Source organism: Tachyglossus aculeatus, chromosome 22 (genome assembly GCF_015852505.1).
Source record: "Tachyglossus aculeatus isolate mTacAcu1 chromosome 22, mTacAcu1.pri, whole genome shotgun sequence".
NCBI classification, from domain to species: Eukaryota; Metazoa; Chordata; class Mammalia; order Monotremata; family Tachyglossidae; genus Tachyglossus; species Tachyglossus aculeatus.
In genome coordinates this window covers 48710713-48732262 of record NC_052087.1, presented here as the reverse complement: position 1 = coordinate 48732262, position 21550 = coordinate 48710713, and the positions used below count along the sequence as shown (strand labels likewise).

Sequence of the window (21550 nt, the reverse complement as noted above, 5' to 3'; positions counted from 1 at the left end):
CCTCCCCCCTCCTCCTCCTACAATAATGGTATTTGTTAAGCACTTACTATAATAATAATGATGGCATTTATCATCACCATCATCATCAATCGTATTTACTGAGCGTTTACTGTGTGCAGAGCACTGTACTAAGCGCTTGGGAAGGACAAATTGGTAACATATACAGTTTCTACCCAACAGTGGGCTCACACCTGTCCACATGTTTTGTTTTGTTGTATGTCTCCCCCTTTTAGGCTGTGAGCCCACTGTTGGGTAGGGACTGTCTTTATATGTTACCAATTTGTACTTCCCAAGCGCTTAGTAGAGTGCTCTGCACACAATAAGCGCTCAATAAATACGATTGATGATGATGATGATGATAAATGCCATCATTGTTATTCTAGTAAGTGCTTAACAAATACCATTATTGTTATTATTATTATTGTTATGGACTGTGTCCAACCTGATCAGCTTGTATCTACTCCAGCGCTTAATACAGTGCCTGGCATGTAGTAAGTGCATATGAATATATATTTCTTTCAGGAATTTTATATGTATATACATATATAGGTATACATATACATACATATAATACATACACGTACACACACACACTTGTGTGTGCGTATGTGTGTGTGTTTTCCTGAACGTAATTAATTTCCTCAACAATCGGTGTCTGTGCCTTAAAACTCAATTCTTCCTTCCGGTCCAGGCAAGAGTGTGTTTCAGAAATCGGTTCTGGTACCCTTTCAGATTTTATTTTGCCATTTTTTGCGTTGTGACTGCAGTCGGCAAACTTAGCCGTCGTGAGCCAGGCCTCCCCACAGGGCATCCTAGCCAGACGAAACCCAGCGACGCAGGCCCAGAGTCCCCATGCTGCCAGTCCTAGGGTCGGAAACAATCTCGGATGATCGGCGCAAAGCTGTCAGATCTTTATTTCGAGGGAAGTAATTGTTGTGTTTTTTTCAAGTAGGCAGCCGGCAATTACCGGAAACAGGCCTCAGCTAGAAGAGTTGTTTTCCTCTTTTCCAACGGGCAGCTGTGGCGCTCCTCATTTCTGCCTCCTCCGGGTTGTCATCTTCGGCAGCTCTTGCTCATCCCCTTCTCCCCCGGCCCTTCCAGGCCTTGGGCCTCGGAGGGCAGTGGGGTCTCTTGGAGGCAATCCCCCGGCAATCGGCGACCGCGTCTCGGAAGAAGCGGGAGGTCACGCCAGCTGGTTGTGTTTCACTTGGAAAACTCAATCCCTCTGGGCCGGGATTTCATCCCGGCCTTGCCACTTGGGGAGCGGCTTCTTGCCGGGGTGGCCACGGCAACTGACGGCCTGCACGGGTACCGGCTGAGGAGGCGCCCGTGACAGCATCCGTGTGACGCTGGGCACATAATGTGGCACGGCCACGGTTGCCATTCCGGGGAAGTCCGCTGCTTTCCGTACGCCCCCCCGGAGCATCCCTCCCACGTGCTCCGGGGCCGTGTGAACCCCGGCGCCGGCAGAAGCCGCCCTGGGAGGACTCTCGGGGCTGAAGATTTCAAAATAAGAATAAGATTTCAAAATCAGGGAAGCAGCGTGGCTCGGTGGAAAGAGCCCGGGCTTTGGAGTCGGTGGTCATGGGTTCAAATCCCGGCTCCCCCAATTGTCAGCTGTGTGGCTTCAGGCAAGTCACAACTTCTCTGAGCCTCAGTTACCTCATTGTAAAATGGGGATTGACTGTGAGCCCCCTGTGGGACAACCTGATCACCTTGTATCCCCCCAGCGCACATAGTAAGCGCTTAATAAATGCCATTATCATTATTATTATTGTTATTAAAATAAATGCACAAAGGTGTCAGGTTCCCTTTCAGAACCGGCCAGGGACAAGTCAGCCGACAACTGCTCCTTGTGGGCAGGGGCCGGATCTCCCAACTCTGCCGTATTGGATTTTCCCCGAGCGTTTAGCCCAGCACCCTGCACCCAGTAAGCGCTAAAGAAATCCCATCAATAGACTGGGCTAACTGGAATAAAATAGAATGAATGGCCCCACCCCTGTCTGTGCAAACCCCCCTCAGGGACGGCTGCCCTCCTGAGGGAACGTCACCATGGGATTCCTTGTCTCCTGTCGTAGCATTTCCAGTTGCAACCAGGAAGTGACTTTAATAATAATTCTGATATTTGTTAAGCACTTACTATGTGCCAGGCACTGTACTGAGCCCTGAGATGGATGCAAGCCCATCGGGTTGGACACAGTCCCTGTCCCATGTGGGGCTTACAGTCTCGATCCCCATTTGACAGCTGAGGAAACTGAGGCCCAGAGAATTGAAATGATGTGCCCAAGGTCACACAGCAGACAAGTGGTGTAGGCAGTATTAGAACCCACAACCTTCCAACTCCCAGGCCCTTGCGCCATAATAATAATGTCATCATCATCAATCGTATTTATTGAGCGCTTACTATATGCAGAGCACTGTACTAAGCGCTTGGGAAGTCCAAGTTGGCAACATCTAGAGATGGTCCCTACCCAACAGTGGGCTCCCAGTCTAAAAGGGGGAGACAGAGAACAAAACCAAACATACTAACAAAATAAAATAAATAGAATAGATATGTACAAGTAAAATAAATAAATAAATAGAGTAATAAATATGTACAAACATATATACATATATACAGGAGTAATAAGTATGTACAAACATATATACATATATAGAGGTGTTGTGGGGAAGGGAAGGAGTTTAGAGAGCTGACCACCTGTTGTATTGCCCTCTCCCAAGCGCTTAGTAAAGTGTTGCGCACACAGTAAGCACTCAGTAAATAATGATGGTGTTTGTTAAGCGCTTACTATGTGCAAAGCACTGTTCTAAGCGCTGGGGGGGATACAAGGTGAATACCAAGGATTGATTGATTAGGAGCTGTTGAACAGCTAAGGTTACCGTTAGATCTCAGAATGAGCAATTTGTGGTTTACTGGAAAAAGCCCGGGCTTGGGAGTCAGAGGTCCTGGGTTCTAATCCCGGTGCTGCCCCTTATCAGCTGTGTGACTTTGGGCAAGTCATTTGGTTTCTCTGTGCCTCAGTGACCTCATCTGTAAAATGGGGATTAAGACTGTGAGCCCCACGTGGGACAACCTTGTATCTACTCCAGCGCTTAGAACAGTGCTCGGCACGTAGTAAGAGCTTAACAAATCCCATCATTATTATTATTATTATCAGTGGCGCCCATAAACTGTGGTGTGTGTGGAACTCAATCAGCATAAAGAGGGAACTGTCCAAGGGCACAGCATATTCCTCCGAGCCTCAGCAGGCAGCTTGGGCCTTCAAAATCTGTTGGGAGTCCACAGGATGGTGACTAGTCTAGAACCCCAAGAACTTCCCTGCCTTGCCTGTCCAATAATAATAATGATGGCATTTATTAAATGCTATCAATCAATCAATCAATCGTATTCATTGAGCACTTACTGTGTGCAGAGCACTGTACTAAGCGCTTGGGAAGTACAAGTTGGCAACATATAGAGACGGTCCCTACTCAACAGTGGGCTCACGGTCTGGAAGGGGGAGACAGAGAACAAAACCAAACATATTAACAAAATAAAATAAATAGAATAGATGTGTACAAGTAAAATAAATAAATAGAGTAATAAATACGTACATCATCAACATCAATCGTATTTATTGAGCGCTTACAGTGTGCAGAGCACTGTACTAAGCGCTTGGGAAGTACAAGTTGGCAACATATAGAGACAGTCCCTACCCAGTAGTGGGCTCACAGTCTAGAAGGGGGAGACAGAGAACAAAACCAAACATATTAACAAAATAAAATAAATAGAATAGATGTGTACAAGTAAAATAAATAAATAAATAGAGTAATAAATACGTACATCATCATCATCAATTGTATTTATTGAGCGCTTACTGTGTGCAGAGCACTGTACTAAGCGCTTGGGAAGTACAAGTTGGCAACATATAGAGACAGTCCCTACCCAATAGTGGGCTCACAGTCTAAAAGGGGGAGACAGAGAGCAAAACCAAGCATACCAAGAAAATAAAATAAGTAGAATAGATATCTACAAGTAAAATAAATAAATAAATAGAGAAATAAATATGTACAAACATATATCCATATATACAGGTGCTGTGGGGAAGGGAAGGAGGTAAGGCGGGGGGGTGGAGAGGGGGAGGAGGGAGAGAGGAAGGGGGGGGCTGAGTGTGGGAAGGCCTCCTGGAGGAGGTGAGCTCTCAGTAGGGCCTTGAAGGGAGGAAGAGAGCTAGCTTGGCGGTTGTGCAAAGCACTGTTCTAAGCGCTGGGGAGGTTACAAGGTGATCAGGGCGTCCCACGGGGGGCTCACAGTCTTAATCCCCATTTTACAGATGAGGTAACTGAGGCCCAGAGAAGTTAAGTGACTTGCCCAAAGTCACACAACTGACAATTGGCAGAGCCGGGATTTGGACCCCTGACCTCTGACTCCAAAGCCCGGCCTCTTTCCACTGAGCCACGCTGCTTCCCTATGTAAAGCGGCAGGCACCTGGATTCTGGGTTCTGGATTCTGGGTCCTCCCGGGGTATCTGATCCTTAAAGGGGCTCAGGTGGGCTCCTCCAGCCCGGGCGGAGCAGCTCCGAACACCTACGAAGTAGAGAAGCAGCCTAGTCTAGTGGAGGATCGCACGGGCCTGGAAGCCAGAAGGATCTGGGTTCTTCCCCCGGCTTCATCACTTGTCTGCTGTGTGACCTCGGGCAAGTCGCTTCACTTCTCTGGGTCTCAGTTCCCTCATCTGTAAAATGGGGATGAAGATTGTGAGTCCCATGTGGGACAGGGACTGTGTCCAACCTGATTAGCTTGTATCTACTCCAGCCCTTAGTACAGTGCCTGGCATATAATCAATCAATCAATCAATCAATCAATCGTATTTATTGAGCGCTTACTGTGTGCAGAGCACTGTACTAAGCGCTTGGGAAGTCCAAGTTGGCAACATATAGAGGCAGTCCCCACCCAACAGTGGGCTCACAGTCTAGAAGGGGGAGACAGAGAACAAAACCAAACGTACTAACAGAATAAAATAAATAGAATAGATATGTACAAGTAAAATAAATAAATAAATAGAGTAATAAATATGTACAAACATGCATACATATATACAGGTGCTGTGGGGAAGGGAAGGAGGTAAGATGGGGTGGATGGAGAGGGGGACGAGGGGGAGAGGAAGGAAGGGGCTCAGTCTTCGGGGGGTCGCGTAACTAGTAACTACTATATAGTACACACTTAACAAATACCGCAATTACTACTATTATTATTGTGTCTAACGCCAGGATGTTACAGTCGAACAAACCCTAATGTTGTGGTGGATATTTGTAATGCTCCTCTCCAGGGATCTTAAGCTCTTACTCAGTTCCACCCTCACCCCATCCGTCTGTCCTCTAGGAAAAGCACTGCCATTATCCTTTCCATTGGATTGTCCAGGCAAAGGAAGCCTGAAGAAATTTCCTGGCTGGCCTGAGTTCTCGGAGACAGGCTGACAACTAGGAGCCAGATCTTCTGCCAGATGTGACTCTGTCTGTCCCTTAAGTGCTCCGGAATTTTTTTATAATTATATAATTTTAGTAATAATTGTGGTGTTTGTTAAGTGTTTACTATGTGCCAGGCACTGTAGTAAGCAACGGGGTGGATCCAAGCAAATCGGACTGGACACAGTCCCTTTCCCATGTGGGGCTCACAGTCGCAATCCCCATTTTACAGATAAGGTAACTGAGGCCCAGAGAAGTAAAGCGACGTGCCCAAGGTCAAACGGCGGACAAGTTGGCAGAGCCAGAATTAGAACCCGTGACACGACTCCCAGGCCTGGGCTCTATCAATCAATCAATCAATCGTATTTATTGAGCGCTTACTGTGTGCAGAGCACTGTACTAAGCGCTTGGGAAGTACAAGTCGGCAACATATAGAGACGGTCCCTACCCAACAGTGGGCTCACAGTCTAGAAGGGGGAGACGGACAACAAAACCAAACATACTAACAAAATGAAATAAATAGAATAGATATGTACAAGTAAGATAAATAAATAAATAAATAAATAGAGTAATAATATTGTAAAATAGAATAGATGATGATAAGAGTGAGAGAGGGAATGAAGGCGCCCAAGGGCGAGTCCTTCCGCTTCGGGCATGGTATAATGTAATATGATATGATACGATATGATATGCCATAATATTGTAAAATAGAATAGATGATGATAAGAATGAGAGAAGGAATGAAGAAGCCCAAGGGTGGGTCTTTCCGCTTCGGGCATGGTATAACTTAATATGATACAATATGATATGATATGATATGATATAATAAATCAATCAATCATATTTATTGAGCGCTTACTGTGTGCAGAGCATTGTATTCAGCGCTTGGGAAGTCCAAGTTGGCAACATATAGAGACGGTTCCTACCCAACAGTGGGCTCACAGTCTAGAAGGGGGAAACAGAGAACAAAACCAAACATACTAACAAAATAAAATAAATAGAATAGATATGTACAAGTAAGATAAATAAATAAATAAATAAATAAATAAATAGAGTAATAATATTGTAAAATAGAATAGATGATGATAAGAATGAGAGAAGGAATGAAGGCGCCCAAGGGCGGGTCGTTCCGCTTCGGACAGCCATGCTTTGATTCTTAGGTGGAGTGTTTCAACCCAGGGCAAAGGGATCAATGACTGGGATTCGAGGGGGGTGAGGAGGCCCTCTCAGTCTCCTCATCTGTAAAATGGGGAGGAGATACCACTTGTTCTCCTTCTTACTTAGATTGTGAGCCCTGTGGGGGAAAGGGGCTGTATCCGACCTGATTATCCGGTCTCAGCCCCAGTATTCCGTACAGCTCCCGGCGCCTAGTAAGCACGTCACAAATATTACCGTCAGGGTATGTTCCTCTGATCTTTTTCAGGTTGACTCAGGCTCCGACGTCGAGGCCATGAGCTTAAAAGAATTCTCCTTCCCATTCTCCGAGACGAGGTTCCTCCACGACGGAGTCAACTTGTATAAGTTCAAAATCCGATATGGCAGTAACATCAGGTAAACCCTAAGGTGGGGAGGCTGCGGGGCTTCGCTCAGACTGGCTTGCGGGGGGATCGTCTTGGGGATTCCCGAGATGATGCCAGTCTCCCTTCACCCAAGTCGGGTGCCCGTGAGCCCTGAGGGCTGCCGAAAGACTCACGGACTAAGGAGTGACTGGCTACAAACAGGCCCGAGGGTCCGTCCCGGCCCGAGAGCCAACGGGCTCCGGGACCTTCGAGGCCCTGGGAGTGGGAGCTGGGGTCCCGTGAAGAAGCGTCCCCAGGGTCTGACCAAGGGTGGAGGGGTGGCATCAACCCCAGGTAAATGGGGCCCGGAGAGACACTCTGTCTCTCAGGGGCCCCCGACTGGTTTCCAGTCCCTGGGAAGCCAGGCTTCCGGCTAAGGAAGGAGGAAAGCCTCCTCTCTGATCTCCCATCCTCGTGTCTCTCCCCACTTCAATCCATACTTCATGCTGCTGCCCGGATTATCTTTGTCCAGAAATGCTCTGGGCATATTACTCCCCTCCTCAAAAATCTCCAGTGGCTACCAATCAATCTGCGCATCAGGCAGAAACTCCTCACCCTGGGCTTCAAGGCTGTCCATCACCTCGCCCTCTCCTACCTCCCCTCCCTTCTGTCCTTCTCCAGCCCAGCCCGCACCCTCCGCTCCTCTGCCGCTGATCTCCTCACCGGGCCTCGTTCTCGCCTGTCCCACCATCGACCCCCGGCCCACGTCATCCCCTGGGCCTGGAATGGCCTCCCTTTGCCCATCCGCCAAGCTCGCTCTCTTCCTCCCTTCAAGGCCCTACTGAGAGCTCACCTCCTCCAGGAGGCCTTCCCAGACTGAGCCCTTTCCTTCCTCTCCCCCTCGTCCCCCTCTCCATCCCCCCATCTTACCTCCTTCCCGTCCCCACAGCACCTGTATTTATGTATATATGTTTGTACATATTTATTACTCTATTTATTTGTTTATTTATTTTACTTGTACGTATCTATTCTATTTATTTTATTTTGTTAGTATGTTTGGTTTTGTCTCCCCCTTTTAGACTGTGAGCCCACTGTTGGGTAGGGACTGTCTCTATATGTTGCCAATTTGTACTTCCCCAGCACTTAGTACGGTGCTCTGCACACAGTAAGCGCTCAATAAATACAATTGATGATGATGATGATGATGAAAGTCCTCAGGGCCCATCTTGGGAGCCTTTGGGAGCCCAGCCCGCCCACCATTAATCTAAAGCAACGATTGAGCGGTCACTTTTGTTTTTCCCATCGCATCTTCCTCATTCGGAGGCAGCGCATCTCTCCGTCCTAGGGAAGCGATTCCACTTGAGGCTCTAAAGCCTCAGTGGGTCTCCAGACCCACCTGTCTCCACTCACTTGCCTTGCATCTGTTTGCCTCGTAGAGTGGAAGATTTGGATAAAGAAGCCATCAACCACGAACTGGAGGTAAGGAGTGAGGCTCGCACCTCTGGGAGAGTTGCCGCTTCGCTCTCAGCTCTCCCCACCCCGAGGTGTTTCTCCGTAGCCCACGGAGCACAGCCCCCACACGGTAAAGCGGTTTTACGTTTACGCTGTCCAGATCTGCCCCCGAAGACAGTGCGGTTGGATTAATTTCCTGTTTTCCAGTTTGCCTGTGTAAATTTAAAACCTCCGACCCTCCCCGTTTTCCCCAGTGGAAATGTCAGCACTCCCTCTGGGGCTCCGGGCTCCTCAGTTTCTCCCAAAGGTCAGCTAATTCAAAGGGCTCACTCAGGGCAACCTGCATGGAGGGTGGGTTCCGGAGGGTCTACCCACCCAAATTCCTTGCCCAGAACCTTTTCCTTCCATTTTTCCGACCTCGGTTTCTGCCTGGGTTGGCATTGGCATCATCCTCGTCTGTCCAAGAAGTAAAATCTGGGTCTGTCTATCTATCTATCTATCTATCTATCTATCTATCTATCTATCTGTCTATCCATCTATCTCTGCCTGGGTTGGCATTGGCATCATCCTTGTCTGTCCAAGAAGTAAAATCTGGGTCTGTCTATCTATCTATCTATCTACCTATCTATCTATCTATCTATCTATCTATCTATCTATCTATCTATCTATCCATCCATCCATCTATCTATCTATATCTATCTATCTATCTGTCTACTTATCTATCTATCTAATCTATCTATCTATCATTTATCTATCATGTAGCTAGCTAGCTAGATAGGTGTGTTTATATTTATTGAACTTCTACTGTGTGCCGAGCACTGTACTAAGCCCTAGGGAGTTTACAGTACAGCAGAGTTGGCGGACATCTTCCCTGCCCACAACAAGCTTACAGTCTAGAGGGGGAGAAAGACATTAACATAAAGAAATAATTTATAGATATGTCCGTGAGTGCCGTGGGGTTGAGGGTGGAGTGACTATCAAAAACCCAAGGGTCACAGATCCAGTTGCGTAGATGACGCAGAAGGGAGAGGGAGCCGGGAAAAAGAGGTCTGAATCAGAGAAGGCCTCTCAGAGGTCACCTTAATAAGGCTTTGCCTTCAGTTTTCATTGGGATCGTGGGACTCAGTGATTTCCCAGGACAGAGGGAGCTACCACCCAAAACAGTCCCAGGGGCCCTGACAGGGTAGTGCCTCTTTATATGTATTTTGTCAGAAAGAGGTGCATTATGAGTTCTTTTAGAGGCGAAGAATCAGATCAATCCATCAGTGGTGTTTATTGAGCGCTTACTATGCAGAGTACTGTACTAAGTGCTTGGGAGAATCCAATATAACAGAGTTGGTAGACACACAGGAATAGGGCTGTTTTACTCTACATCAAAGGTAATAATAATAATAATAATAATGGCATTTATTAAGCACTTACTATGTGCAAAGAACTGTTCTAAGCGCTCAGGAGGTTACAAAGTCATAAGGTTGTCCCACGGGGGGTCTCACAGTCTTAATCCCCATTTTACAGATGAGGTCACTGAGGCCCAGAGAAGTTAAGTGACTTGCCCAAAGTCACACAGCTAACAATTGGCGGAGCTGGGATTTGAACCCATGACCTCTGACTCCAATGCCCGGGCTCTTTTCCACTGAGCCACGCTGTTTCCCCTAATGCTCAGTGCCCGCATTCTCTCCAACTTGCCTCAGACTATCAGATCTTTACACCCCAGAAACCATGTGCTTTTCCCCTCTCTGAACTGACCCCTGAAGTCCCATTAGATGGCCTTCTCTCAGTGTCCGACTCCTGTCCCTTAGGCCTCTCTTCTTGCTCTTTCTCTCAGAGGTGACCAAAAGCCTCCCAAACCCCATTTGCGTTCCCCGCACCTCCAAGCTGGAGAGCATTCTTTTACCCTACTGCAGCTCTGCCCTGTTGAGCGCTTACTTAGTAGACGTCCCAGAAGGCAACTGTTAATCATGCCGTTCCTCCCGGCAGGGACACAGCGCTGGGCTGGATGGGGCCTCATGCTGACCTAGGATGGCGGGCCAGAAGTTCGGATAACTGGGAGTGCCACCCCCTCAACCATGTCCCCTGATTAGCCGCTCACCTTTCTGTCCAATAAGTCATTCCGATCCTGAGAAGAAGCGGGGACGGAGAGGGCCAGAGCATCCTCCCTCTTCGTTCCAGTTTCTTTCCGAGCCTGCCCTCGTCATGAGTCAGTCAGTCGGTCATAGTTCATTCATTCATTCATTCAATCGCATTTATTGAGCGCTTACTGTGTGCAGAGCACTGTACTAAGCGCTTGGGAAGTACAAGTTGGCAACATATAGAGACAGTCCCTACCCAACAACGGGCTCACAGTCTAGAAGGGGGAGACGGACAACAAAACAAAACATAGTTAGTGAGCGCTCACTGTGTGCGGTACACCGTACTAAGCGCTTGGAGGAGGACAGTATAACAAAGTTGGTAGACCCGTTTCTTGCCCGCAACGAGCTTACAGTAAAGAGGGGGAAGAGAGACATTAATATAAGGAAATAAATTGGACATAAGTGTTGTGGGGCTGAGGGAGGGATGAATCAAGAGGGCAGATCCAAGGGCAACGGATAAACAGAAGGGAGTGGGAGAAGAGGACGTGGGGACTTAGTTGGAGAAGGCCTCAGAAGAGTTGTGCTTTTAATAAGGCTCTGGAGGTGGGGAGACTGATCGTTTTTCAGATGTGAAGAGGGAGGGCCGTTGACTCTTTCCCTCAGTCCAACTGTCTCTTTAGGAAAATCCGTTCTCCCCCGGCCCCCAATTTGGTGACTCAGTTCCCCCACCCTCAGCTCGGGGGACCCAACCGTCACAGTTACCACCAAGCCTGGGTCAAACTTCCTCCTCCCACCAGACCTGGCGGATCCTCCCAGGCCAACGCAGAGTTTCCAGGGAGGAGATTTCCGAGGATTGGCGAGGTCGCTGTGGGGGCGGGAGGGCAGAAAAGCTGATCCCCTCCTCCTCCTCCTCTTCTTCCTTCTCCTCCTCTTCTTCCTCCTCCTCCTCCTTGTCTTCTTCCTCCTCCCCGCCACCACTGGAAAAGTACAATTTGTCTTCCAGGCCACTAGGCATATGCCCCATTTCCCTCTTGAGATAGTCCAGCCCTGGTACCAGCATTCTGGATGCTGCTTAGAAGAGACCCCCACCCCCCAAAAGCCCACAAAACCCCCTGAAGAGGGTACGGGACCGAAGGAGGGTGGAAACTTCCTTTCCTCACACCTTTCAATCTAGGTCAGCCTCTAGGGCTCAAGGAGTCCAAGTCCCCCGGATTTCTCCTGCTTCCCAGCTTTTCTCGAGAACAGGTCTCCCCCTGCTCTCTCAATCCACTCCCTCCACCCGCACCTCTAATTATCCGCACCTCCCCCTTCTCAACCAATCAATTAAATGGTACTTATTGAGCACTTACTGTGTGCAGAGCACTATACTAAGTGCTCAGGACAGTTCAGTACGTTAGAATGGGTAGACAGGATCCCCGTTGTTGGGTAGGGACCATCTCTATATGTTGCCAACTTGTACTTCCCAAGCGGTTAGTACAGTGCTCTGCACACAGTAAGTGCTCAATAAATATGATTGAATGAATCTGGAGTGGGGCAGATTTCCATTCTAAAGGCATTTGCTCCCACTCCCTTGCCCTCCCTCGCTGCCGTTTTCAACCTCTCACTTCCTAGAGGCCCCTCCCTCTCCACTGGCAAAACTTCCAAAATCTTCCCCTTGCTAAAAGGAGCGAACTGTGTCCCCCATGACTTATTTTTTTTTAAATCGTTATTATTATTATTATCCTCCCAACCTAATCCCCTGCTTCCGCATCACCTCCACATTTAAGTCCAAGACCCCTAAGTCCTTGAAAGAGTAGCAGCGTGGCTCAGTGGAAAGAGTCAGAGGTCATGGGTTCAAATCCAGGCTCCGCCACTTGTCAGATGTGTGACTTTGGGCAAGTCACTTCACTTCTCTGGGCCTCAATTCCCTCATCTGTACAATGGGGATTAAGACTGTGAGCCCCCCGTGGGATAACCTGATCACCTTGTAACCTTCCCAGTGCTTAGAACAGTGCTTTGCACATAGTAAGCGCTTAATAAATGCCATTATTATTATTATTATTATTATCACCCTACCCCGACAGCACTTATGTCCTGGTCCTTATACTCCATGGCTTCCCCTGCCTGGAATTGATTTTAACATCCGCCTCGCCCACTAGATTGAAAGCTCCTCGAGGGCAGGGATCACGCCCACCAACTCTCTTGTACTCATCCGAGCACTGAGCACAGCGTTTTGCGCACACCAAGCCCTCAATAGTAGTCATGGTATTTATTAAGTGCTTACTGTGTGCAGAGCACTGTTCTAAGCTCTGGGAGGGAATTAGATGGGGGTCCTTGTCCCTCAGGGGACTCGATAAATACCACTGATGGAAAGATGTTTTCTTTCAGTCTGTCAGTCCCCTCCAGCAGCTTTCCCTGTCTCCTTGCTGCCATTCCTCTCCAAACGCTCGGAACAGGTCGTGTACACCTCCCTGCCGTAATGCTCTCTTCCTCAACTCTCTTCTTGACTCAGTAGTAAGAGTGGTGTTTGTTAAGCGCTCACAATGTGCCACCTATACTAAACGCTGGGATAGATCCAAGATCAGGTCAGACGCAGCCTTGAGTAGAAAGGAGACCAGGTTTCAAATCCCAGCTCACCTGCTGCGTGACTTTGGGTAAGTCACTTGATTTTCTCAGTGCCTCAGTTTCCTGACCTATAAAGTGGGGATTCAATACCTGTTCTTCCTCCTACTTAGACCGTGAGTCCCACGTGGGACAGTGACCCTGTCCAACCTGATTGATGTGTTTCTACCCCAGCGCTTGGTGCTTAACAGATACCATTCTTATTGTTTCTATTACTAGTATTATTATTATTTAAGAGACTCCTCACAGTTGGCTTCCATATCAGCTGTTTTCCCCTGCTGCTTTTCAACTCGCTCCTCTTCTCTGGTTTAACTTTCCAAGCCAACCCCCTAACTGTACTTCACTCTCGTCGCCTACGCTGTTCCCCCACCCAGAGACTCTCTTCCCCCTCCAAATACACCAGCCCACAGCTCTCCCTCCCAGAAGGAAGTCCTCCTCAAATCCCACCTTCTCCATCAAGCCTCCCAGGGATTTGCGTACCTTTTGCGAGCCCAAAAGCGGGGAGGGGGAGGCGGTTAGTTGGGAAATTAAACTTGTGAACAGGGAACGTGTCTCTCAACTCCGTAACTCCGTTGTACTGGAGTCTCCCAAGCGCTTAGTCCAGCGCTCTGCGTGCGGTATGTGTCCAGTCAGTACCACTGATGGATTGAATTAAGACTAAGCAATAAAGGGAGCGGGAGGAAAGGTGGGGAGAGAATGTGGAGACAGGTAAGAGAGCCCCAGCAATGTTTTTTAGGACTCGGAGGAAAGTGGGAAGCCCAGGGAGGGTTTTGGAGGCGCTGAGAGATGTACGCCGAGCAATACTTCAAGAAGGTGGTCCGTAGAGCAATGTGTAGTACGGGCTGGAGCAGCGGAGAAGTTGGAGGGGGAGAGAGATGAGCGAGGAAGCCGATACAGTAACCTTAGCCATGATGCGGAAGGGTGGTATAGGGTAGGTATTCGGTGAATTATGGTAACTCCCTCCCCACCTTTTCCCCTTCTTCTCCTGTTGCTCATGCACACATATCAAAAAGAAAACTCCCTCGATGCGAGCCAGGACCCCCCTCCTCCTCCTCCTCCTCCTCCTCCGACCAGCCTCGTTCTCAGCACCTGCAGAAATGATTTTTAGTTTCCTTCTCAGAAATCAGGGGTAGGGGAATTAAATGTGGTTCAAGCAATTAAGTACAGTAATTCCCATTTTTTTCTTTATGTTCTATGCACTAGGGTAGTTACAAGCTAATCGGGTTGGACACAGTCCCTGTCTCACGTGGGGCTCACAGTCTTAATCCCCATTTTACAGACGAGGTAATGGAAGCACAGAGAAGTGATACATTAGAAGTTAACGGTATTTCTGTCCGTCTCCCCTATTAGAGTGTCAGCACACTGTGGGCAGGGGAACCCATCTCAGGCTTCTGTTTTGCTTGCCCAAACTCTTAGCACAGTGCATCGCCCTCAGTGGCAGTGCTCAAAAAATAGTATTATTACTGCTGCTAGTAACAGTAATAAAGATGGTACTTGTTAAGTGCTTACCACGGGCTAAGCACTTACAAAGCGCTAGGATAGATACATGATCATTCATTCATTCAGTCATATTTATTGAGCGCTTACTGTGTGCAGAGCACTGGACTAAGCGCTTGGGAAGTACATGTCGGCAACATAGAGAAGCAGTGTGGCTCAGTGGAAAGAGCACAGGCTTTGGAGTCAGAGGTCAGGGGTTCAAATCCCGGCTCCGCCAATTGTCAGCTGTGTGACTTTGGGCAAGTCACTTCACTTCTTTGGGCCTCAGTTCCCTCATCTGTAAAATGGGGATTAAGACTGTGAGCCCCCTGTGGGACAACCTGATCACCTTGTAACCCCCCCCCCAGTGCTTAGAACAGTGCTTTGCACATAGTAAGCGCTTAATAAATGCTATTATTATTATTATTATTATTATTATTATTATATAGAGACGGGTCCCTACCCAGCAACGGGCTCACAGTCTAGAAGGGGGAGACAGACAACAAAATGAAACAAAGAAACAGGTGTCAAAACCATCAGAATAAATAGAATTATAGCTACATGCACATCATCTACAAAATAGAGTAGTAAATACGTACAAGTAAAAGAAATAGAGTAATAAATATGCACAAATATATGCAAGTGTTATGGGGAGGGGAAGGAGGTAGGGCAGAGGGAGGGAGGGGGGCAATGGGGAGGGGAGGAGGAGAGGGAAAAGGAGGCTGAGTGTGGGAAGGCCTCCTGGAGGAGGTGAGCTCTCAGTAGGGCTTTGAAGGGAGGAAGAGAGCTAGCTTGGCGGATGTGTGGAGGGAGGGCATTCCGGGTCAGGGGAAGGATGCGGACTGGGGGTCGACGGTGGGGCGGGCGAGAACGAGGCCCAGTGAGGAGGTGAGCGGTGGCAGAGGAGCGGAGGGTGCGGGCTGGGCTGGAGAAGGAGAGAAGGGAGGTGAGGGAGGAGGGGGCGAGGCGATGGAAAGTTTTGAAGCCAAGGGTGAGGAGTTTCTGCCTGATGCGCAGATTGATTGGTTAGCCACTGGTGATTTTTGAGGAAGGGAGTGACATGCCCCGAACGCTTCTGTAGAAATAATAATAATAATGATGGCATTTATTAAGCTCTTACTATGTGCAAAGCACTGTTCTAAGCACTGGGGAGGTTACAAGGTGATCAGGTTGTCCCATGGGGGTGCTCACAGTCTTAATCCCCATTTTACAGATGAGGTAACTGAGGCCCAGAGAAGTGAAGTGACTTGCCCAAAGTCACACAGCTGACAATTGGCGGAGCCGGGGTTTGAACCCATGACCTCTGACTCCAAAGCCCGGGCTCTTTCCACTGAGCCATGCTGTTTCTCTAATAATAAAGATAATAAGAAAGAAGATAGGAAAGATAATCTGGGCAGCAGAGTGAAGTATAGACTGAAGTAGGGAGAGACAGGAGGGATGGGAGATCAGAGAGGATCATCAGGGCAGACACTGTCCCTGTCACCCGTGGAGCTCACAGACTAACAAGGCGGGAATAGGGTTTGGACCCCATTTTACAGTTGAGGAAACCGAGGCCCAGAGAAGTAACATGCCCCAGATCACCCAGCAAACAAGTGGCAGAGAGAATCCAGGACCGGGCTCTCTCCACTGGACCGCACTGCCACTTGCTATTTCTGTTACTGCTCTCGAAGGGACTTGGTCTGTAGGGCAGAACCAAAGAAACCAGGACCGATCCAAGCAGTGATCCTTCTTAATCACGTAAAGCTGCCCAAATGCCTTTCCAGGAATCCATCCGCGCGATCCTGGGGGACCTGGATAACATCCAGCCGTTTGGCACGAAGCACTTCATTATATTCCCGTGTATCCTTTCTTTCCCGTCTGGAAATGGACTGTCATCAGCGCAGCTCGTCAGTGGTTTGCAAAAGGGCAACAGAACCTTGGTACGTTTGGAGACCGAATTTGGTTCCTTTCAAGAAGCCAGCCGAGCCCCGTCCTCCGGGGCAGGTTCTTTCGGTGCTTAAGCTCTCCGTAGCCCCTTAACTCCTCCACCCAGATAAAAGCCTCTGGGAGAGAGCCTCCCACCTGCGCTTCAAACAACAGGAGGTCAACCTGATTCCCTACCCGTACGTCTTCACCCTATACGTGGAGACGAAGCCAGTTCAGGAGGACTTTTTTCCCGGTGAGGAGACGACTGAGCGGGGAAGAGTAGGGTTGCGTGGCGCAGAGAGAGTTAGAGGGTGGAGGGAAGGTCTCTTGGCAACCCTCACCTGAAGATGCGGGGCCGGGGGCCGGACCTCCAGCCCTCATGAGAGGTGGGAGGAAAGACCCCTCCCCGAGGGCTGGGGAACAGACCTTCTCCGAGTGGGGGCTCAGATCCCAAAAAGGCTTGAGGACTTGGACTCTCAGAAAAACACTGAGAGGTTATCCCTTCCCACCGTCCTGTTCTAGGGATAAAGAAACGCCAACCCAGGCCTTCTGGACAGGTGAGTTTGTGCTTACAAGTGAAGGGCCGGGGCCTCCAGGCCTCTCTAATCCAGGATGTGATTCTCCAGGAACTGAAAGCTCCCTTCCTTTCACCCTGCCTTCCACCCTCCCTTGATTCTCCAGGAAATGAAAACTCCTCTCTCCCTTCCACCCTCCCATCCTCCCTTCTTCCCTCCGGTGATTCTCCAATAACCGCAAACTCACTTCCTCGCTTCCTCCCTCCCTCCTCCACGTCCCCACGGCTGGATGATTCTCCTCTCCTCCGGTCGGGGTGAGCAGTGGTTTCCTCCCGAGCAGCAACAGTCAGGTTTCCGACACGGCAGTGATTCCAAGGGCCTGAGCTTTAGGGGCTCCAAAGCCTGTGAAGTGAAGACCCAGGATGCGGCTGTGATGAAGCAACGGAGAGAGAAGAGGCTCACTTCATCCCCGGTGATGGGGCCGGACAGGTCAGTGGTGCCTTCTGCTCTGCTCTCCTGCGGGCCCAGATTGGCTCACTGCCCTCTGCCCAAGCCACGGCCAAAACCTTACCTTTCAAGAAACCTTCCCCGACCGATTGGAAGAGGAGGCCAATCCCCGGCCTCCCAGCTTGAGCTTGCCACCCTGTGACTTCCCCCTTCTGTCCCAGCCTCACAGTCACTCACACCTTTGCACGTGTGTGACTCTTCACGGCACACACTCATCAGTTCAACCTGTGCTCCTCTCTGTTGGTTCCTTCCTTCTGCTCCCTGGGGTTTGGGGAAAACTCAGTGCGGTAATGTCCCGCAGGGCCGGGGCAGTTCTTTGAGCGAGATGTCTAAACCCGCCGTCTCAAGTTCCTCTCCTCCAATTCTCTCTTTGACCCCCTCCAACCTGGCGTCCATCCCTTTCACTGCACAGAAACTTCCCTCTTGAAGGTCACTGACCCAACGGCCTCCATCCTAATCCTCCTCGACCCCTCAGCTGCCTTCGCCACTGTGGACCGTCCCCTTCCCTGGAAACGTGATCCAACCTTGGCTTCCCTGACACTGTCCTGTCCTGGTTCTCCTTCTCCTCTCTCCGGCCGCTCCTCCTCCGCCTCCCACCCCCTGACTGTGGGGGTCCCTCAAGGTTCAGTTCTGGGTCCCCTTCTGTTCCACAAAAATGTTCAGGCCACGTTTCCCCACTCCTCAAGAACCTCCAGTAGTTGTTCCCCCCCCACCTCGGGAACAAGCAGAAACTCCTCACTGTTGACTTGAAAGCCCTCAGTCACCTAGGCCCCTACTTCATCATCAATCGTATTTATTGAGCGCTTACTATGTGCAGAGCACTGTACTAAGCGCTTGGGAAGTACAAATTGGCAACATATAGAGACAGTCCCTACCCAACAGTGGGCTCACAGTCTAAAAGACTACTTCCAATCCAGCCCGCGCACTTCGCTCCTCTAACGCGAACCTTCTCACTGTACCTCAGTCTCGTCTATCTCCCTGCCAACCTCTCACTCACATCCTGCCTCTGGCCTGGAACGCCCTCCCTCCTCATATCCAACAGACAATTACTCTCCCCTCTTCATGGCACATCTCTTCCAAGAGGCCTTCCATGACCAAGCCCTCTTTTCCTTGTCTTCCACTCCGTTATGCGTTGCCCTGACCCGCTCCCTTTTTTCATCCCCCCTCCAGTCCCAAAGCACTTACATACGTATCTGTAATTTATTTTATTTCTATCAATGTCTGTCTCCCCCATAGACTGTAAGCTTGTTGTGCCAGGGAATGTGCCTGTTCTGTTGTTATTTTGTACTTTCCCAAGTGCTTAGTACAGTGCTCTGCAGACAGTAAGTGCTCAGTATATCTGGTTGATTGATTGATTGGAAAGAGTCAGAGGACCTCCCAAGTGCTTAGTACAGTGCTCTGCACACAGTAAGCGCTCAATAAATACGAATGATGATGATAATAGTCCTACCTCTCTGCCAGTTGCCTGCTCTGTGACCATGGGCAGGTGACTTAACTTCTCTGCGCCTCAGTTTCCTCCACTGTAAAATGGGGATTACATACCTATTCTCCCTCCTGCTTAGACTGGGAGTCTCATATGGGACAGGGACTGGATCCAGCCTGAAGATATCTACCAACTCCGCCGTATCGTACTCTCCCAAGCGCTTAGAAGAGTGCTCTGCACACAGTTAAGCTCGTTGATTGATTGACTGATTGGCTAGTATCTACCCCAGCATTTAGGACAGCGCTTGCCGTGTAGTAAGCACTTAACAAATACCAGAATTATAGCAATTACCAAATAAGCCCATCAGTGGTACTTATTGAGCGCCTACTCTGTTCGGAGCAGCGTACACTGGGAGAGTACAGAAGAACAGAGTTGGTGGAAGTGTTCCCTGCCCACAACGAGCCGACAGTCTAGAGGACTGTAAGCCGAGCCCCGGCACGGGGAGGAGACTAGTAACCAGGCCTGCCGAAAGAGTGACCGGGGCGGGTGCCATCGCCGAGCCCAGCCGTGTCTCACGAACTCGGTCGCGTTTGGTTTTCAGAGCGGGGAAGTTCGCCTGCCGCCGCGACCACAGTCCCAGCCAGCTCCCGACCAGCTCCGGGTCCATGAGGGCAAATCACCGGGCGAGAGACGGCCAGGCGGCGGCCCTGTCTTGGTCTCCCCACTTTGTTCCCGCTGCCAGGGTAAGTCCCTCCCGGGGCCCGGTGCAGTCAAGAGAGGACGGCCTCAGCTTCTCCCACCCACCTGACGGGCCCCAGGCTTGGACTCCCGTCCCTCCGTGAGCGGCTGGCACACCCCAAAAGGGACACAAAGTCTTGGGGAGTCCACCCGACCCCTTCAAGGCGAACAGGCTGGGTCGCACTCGGGGCCGAGAAGCCCAGGAGATGAGGGCTCTATCGGGAGGTGCCCGATGCCCTCTTTGGCCTAGTGGAAAAGAGCACACGGTCCTGGGAGTCAGAGGACCTCCTCCAGGAGGCCTTCCCAGACTGAGCCCCTTCCTTCCTCTCCCCCTCGTCCCCCTCTCCATCCCCCCATCTTACCTCTTTCCCTTCCCCACAGCACCTGTATATATGTAGATATGTTTGGACATATTTATTACTCTATTTTACTTGTACATATCTATTCTATTTATTTTATTTTGTTAGTATGTTTGGTTTTGTTCTCTGTCTCCCCCTTTTAGACTGTGAGCCCACTGCTGGGTAGGGACTGTATATGTTGCCAATTTGTACTTCCCAAGCGCTTAGTACAGTGCTCTGCACACAGTAAGCGCTCAATAAATACGATTGATGATGATGATGATGACCCAGGCTCGGACTCCCGTCCCTCCGTGAGCGGCCGGCACACCCCAAAAGGGACACAAAGTCTTGGGGAGTCCCCCCGACCCCTTCAAGGCTAACAGGCTGGGTCGCACTCGGGGCCGAGAAGCCCAGGAGACGAGGGCTCTATCGGGAGGTGCCCGATGCCCTCCTTGGCCTAGTGGAAAAGAGCACACGGTCCTGGAAGTCAGAGGACCTGGGTTCTAATCCCGACCCCACCGCTTGCCTGCCTTGTGACCTTAGGTGAGTCCCTTTACTGTCCCATGCCTCAGTTCCCTCATCCGCAAAGTGGGGATTCAGTACCTGTTCTTGTGGGACGTGGTTATCTTGTATCTACCCCAACGCATAGTACAGTGCTTGGCACATAGTAAGTGCTTAACAGATACCATTGTTAATAATAGTTATGGCATTTATTAAACGCTTACTATGTGCAAAGCACTGTTCTAAGTGCTGGGGAGGTCATAAGGTGATCAGGTTGTCCCACGGGGGGCTCACGGTCTTAATCCCCATTTTACAGATGAGGTCACTGAGGCACAGAGAATAATAATAATAATAATGATGGCATTTGTTAAATGCTTACTATGTGTGAAGCACTGTTCTAAGCGCTGGGGGGGATACAAGGTGATCAGGTTGTCTCACGTGGGGCTCACAGATTTAATCCCCATTTTACAGATGAGGGAACTGAGGCCCAGAGAAGTTAAGTGACTTGCCCACAGTCACACAGCTGACAATTGGCGGAGCTGGAATTTGAACCCATGACCTCTGACTCCAAAGCCCGTGCTCTTTCCACTGAGCCACGCTGCTTCTCCATCATCCATCATCATCATCATCATTAGTGTTATGATTATTACTGTTATTGTCTTTATCCTAAATCCAAAGATTGGGAGCTGGTCCTAGCTGCTTGAAGGCACAGGGGGACAGGGACACGTGTCCGGAAGGGAGAAAGAGGGCTGAGTTGAGTGGGTGGAATGGCTCCTCCATTTTTCCTGTCCTTTTCAGTGGCTCAGTTTCTGGAATCTTGCTTTCAGTCTCGGGGTCCTTTATTCTTCCCCGGGCTCCATTCCCCCGCCTCCCCTCGCCCCCCGGCCCAGTCCAGTCTCCCCCTTCTCCCCCTTCGTCCCGCTCAAACAAATGCCGAGTTAGACCTTGAAAGGTAAGTAGATGTTGGAGGGCCAACTGATGGTAACCATTGATGGTAACCAGGAGAAGCGGCGTGGCTCAGTGGAAAGAGTGCAGGCTTTGGAGTCAGAGGTCAGGGGTTCAAATCCCGGCTCCGCCAATT

General features: G+C 49.8%; 1 protein-coding gene across 2 annotated transcripts in view; it reads left to right on the top strand.

Moving 5' to 3' along the window:
- MAJIN (membrane anchored junction protein) overlaps nt 1–21550 on the top strand; it is a 37948-nt gene that overhangs the window by 7982 nt on the left and 8416 nt on the right. For both annotated transcript variants that reach the window (XM_038764981.1, XM_038764982.1), the window contains exons 2-8: nt 6869–6996; nt 8381–8423; nt 16306–16381; nt 16575–16700; nt 16970–17004; nt 17285–17451; nt 19494–19635. In XM_038764981.1, coding sequence (XP_038620909.1) covers nt 6896–6996; nt 8381–8423; nt 16306–16381; nt 16575–16700; nt 16970–17004; nt 17285–17451; nt 19494–19635 — 690 coding nt within the window. In that variant the 5' untranslated portion in view covers nt 6869–6895. The remainder of the gene's footprint in view (nt 1–6868; nt 6997–8380; nt 8424–16305; nt 16382–16574; nt 16701–16969; nt 17005–17284; nt 17452–19493; nt 19636–21550) is intronic.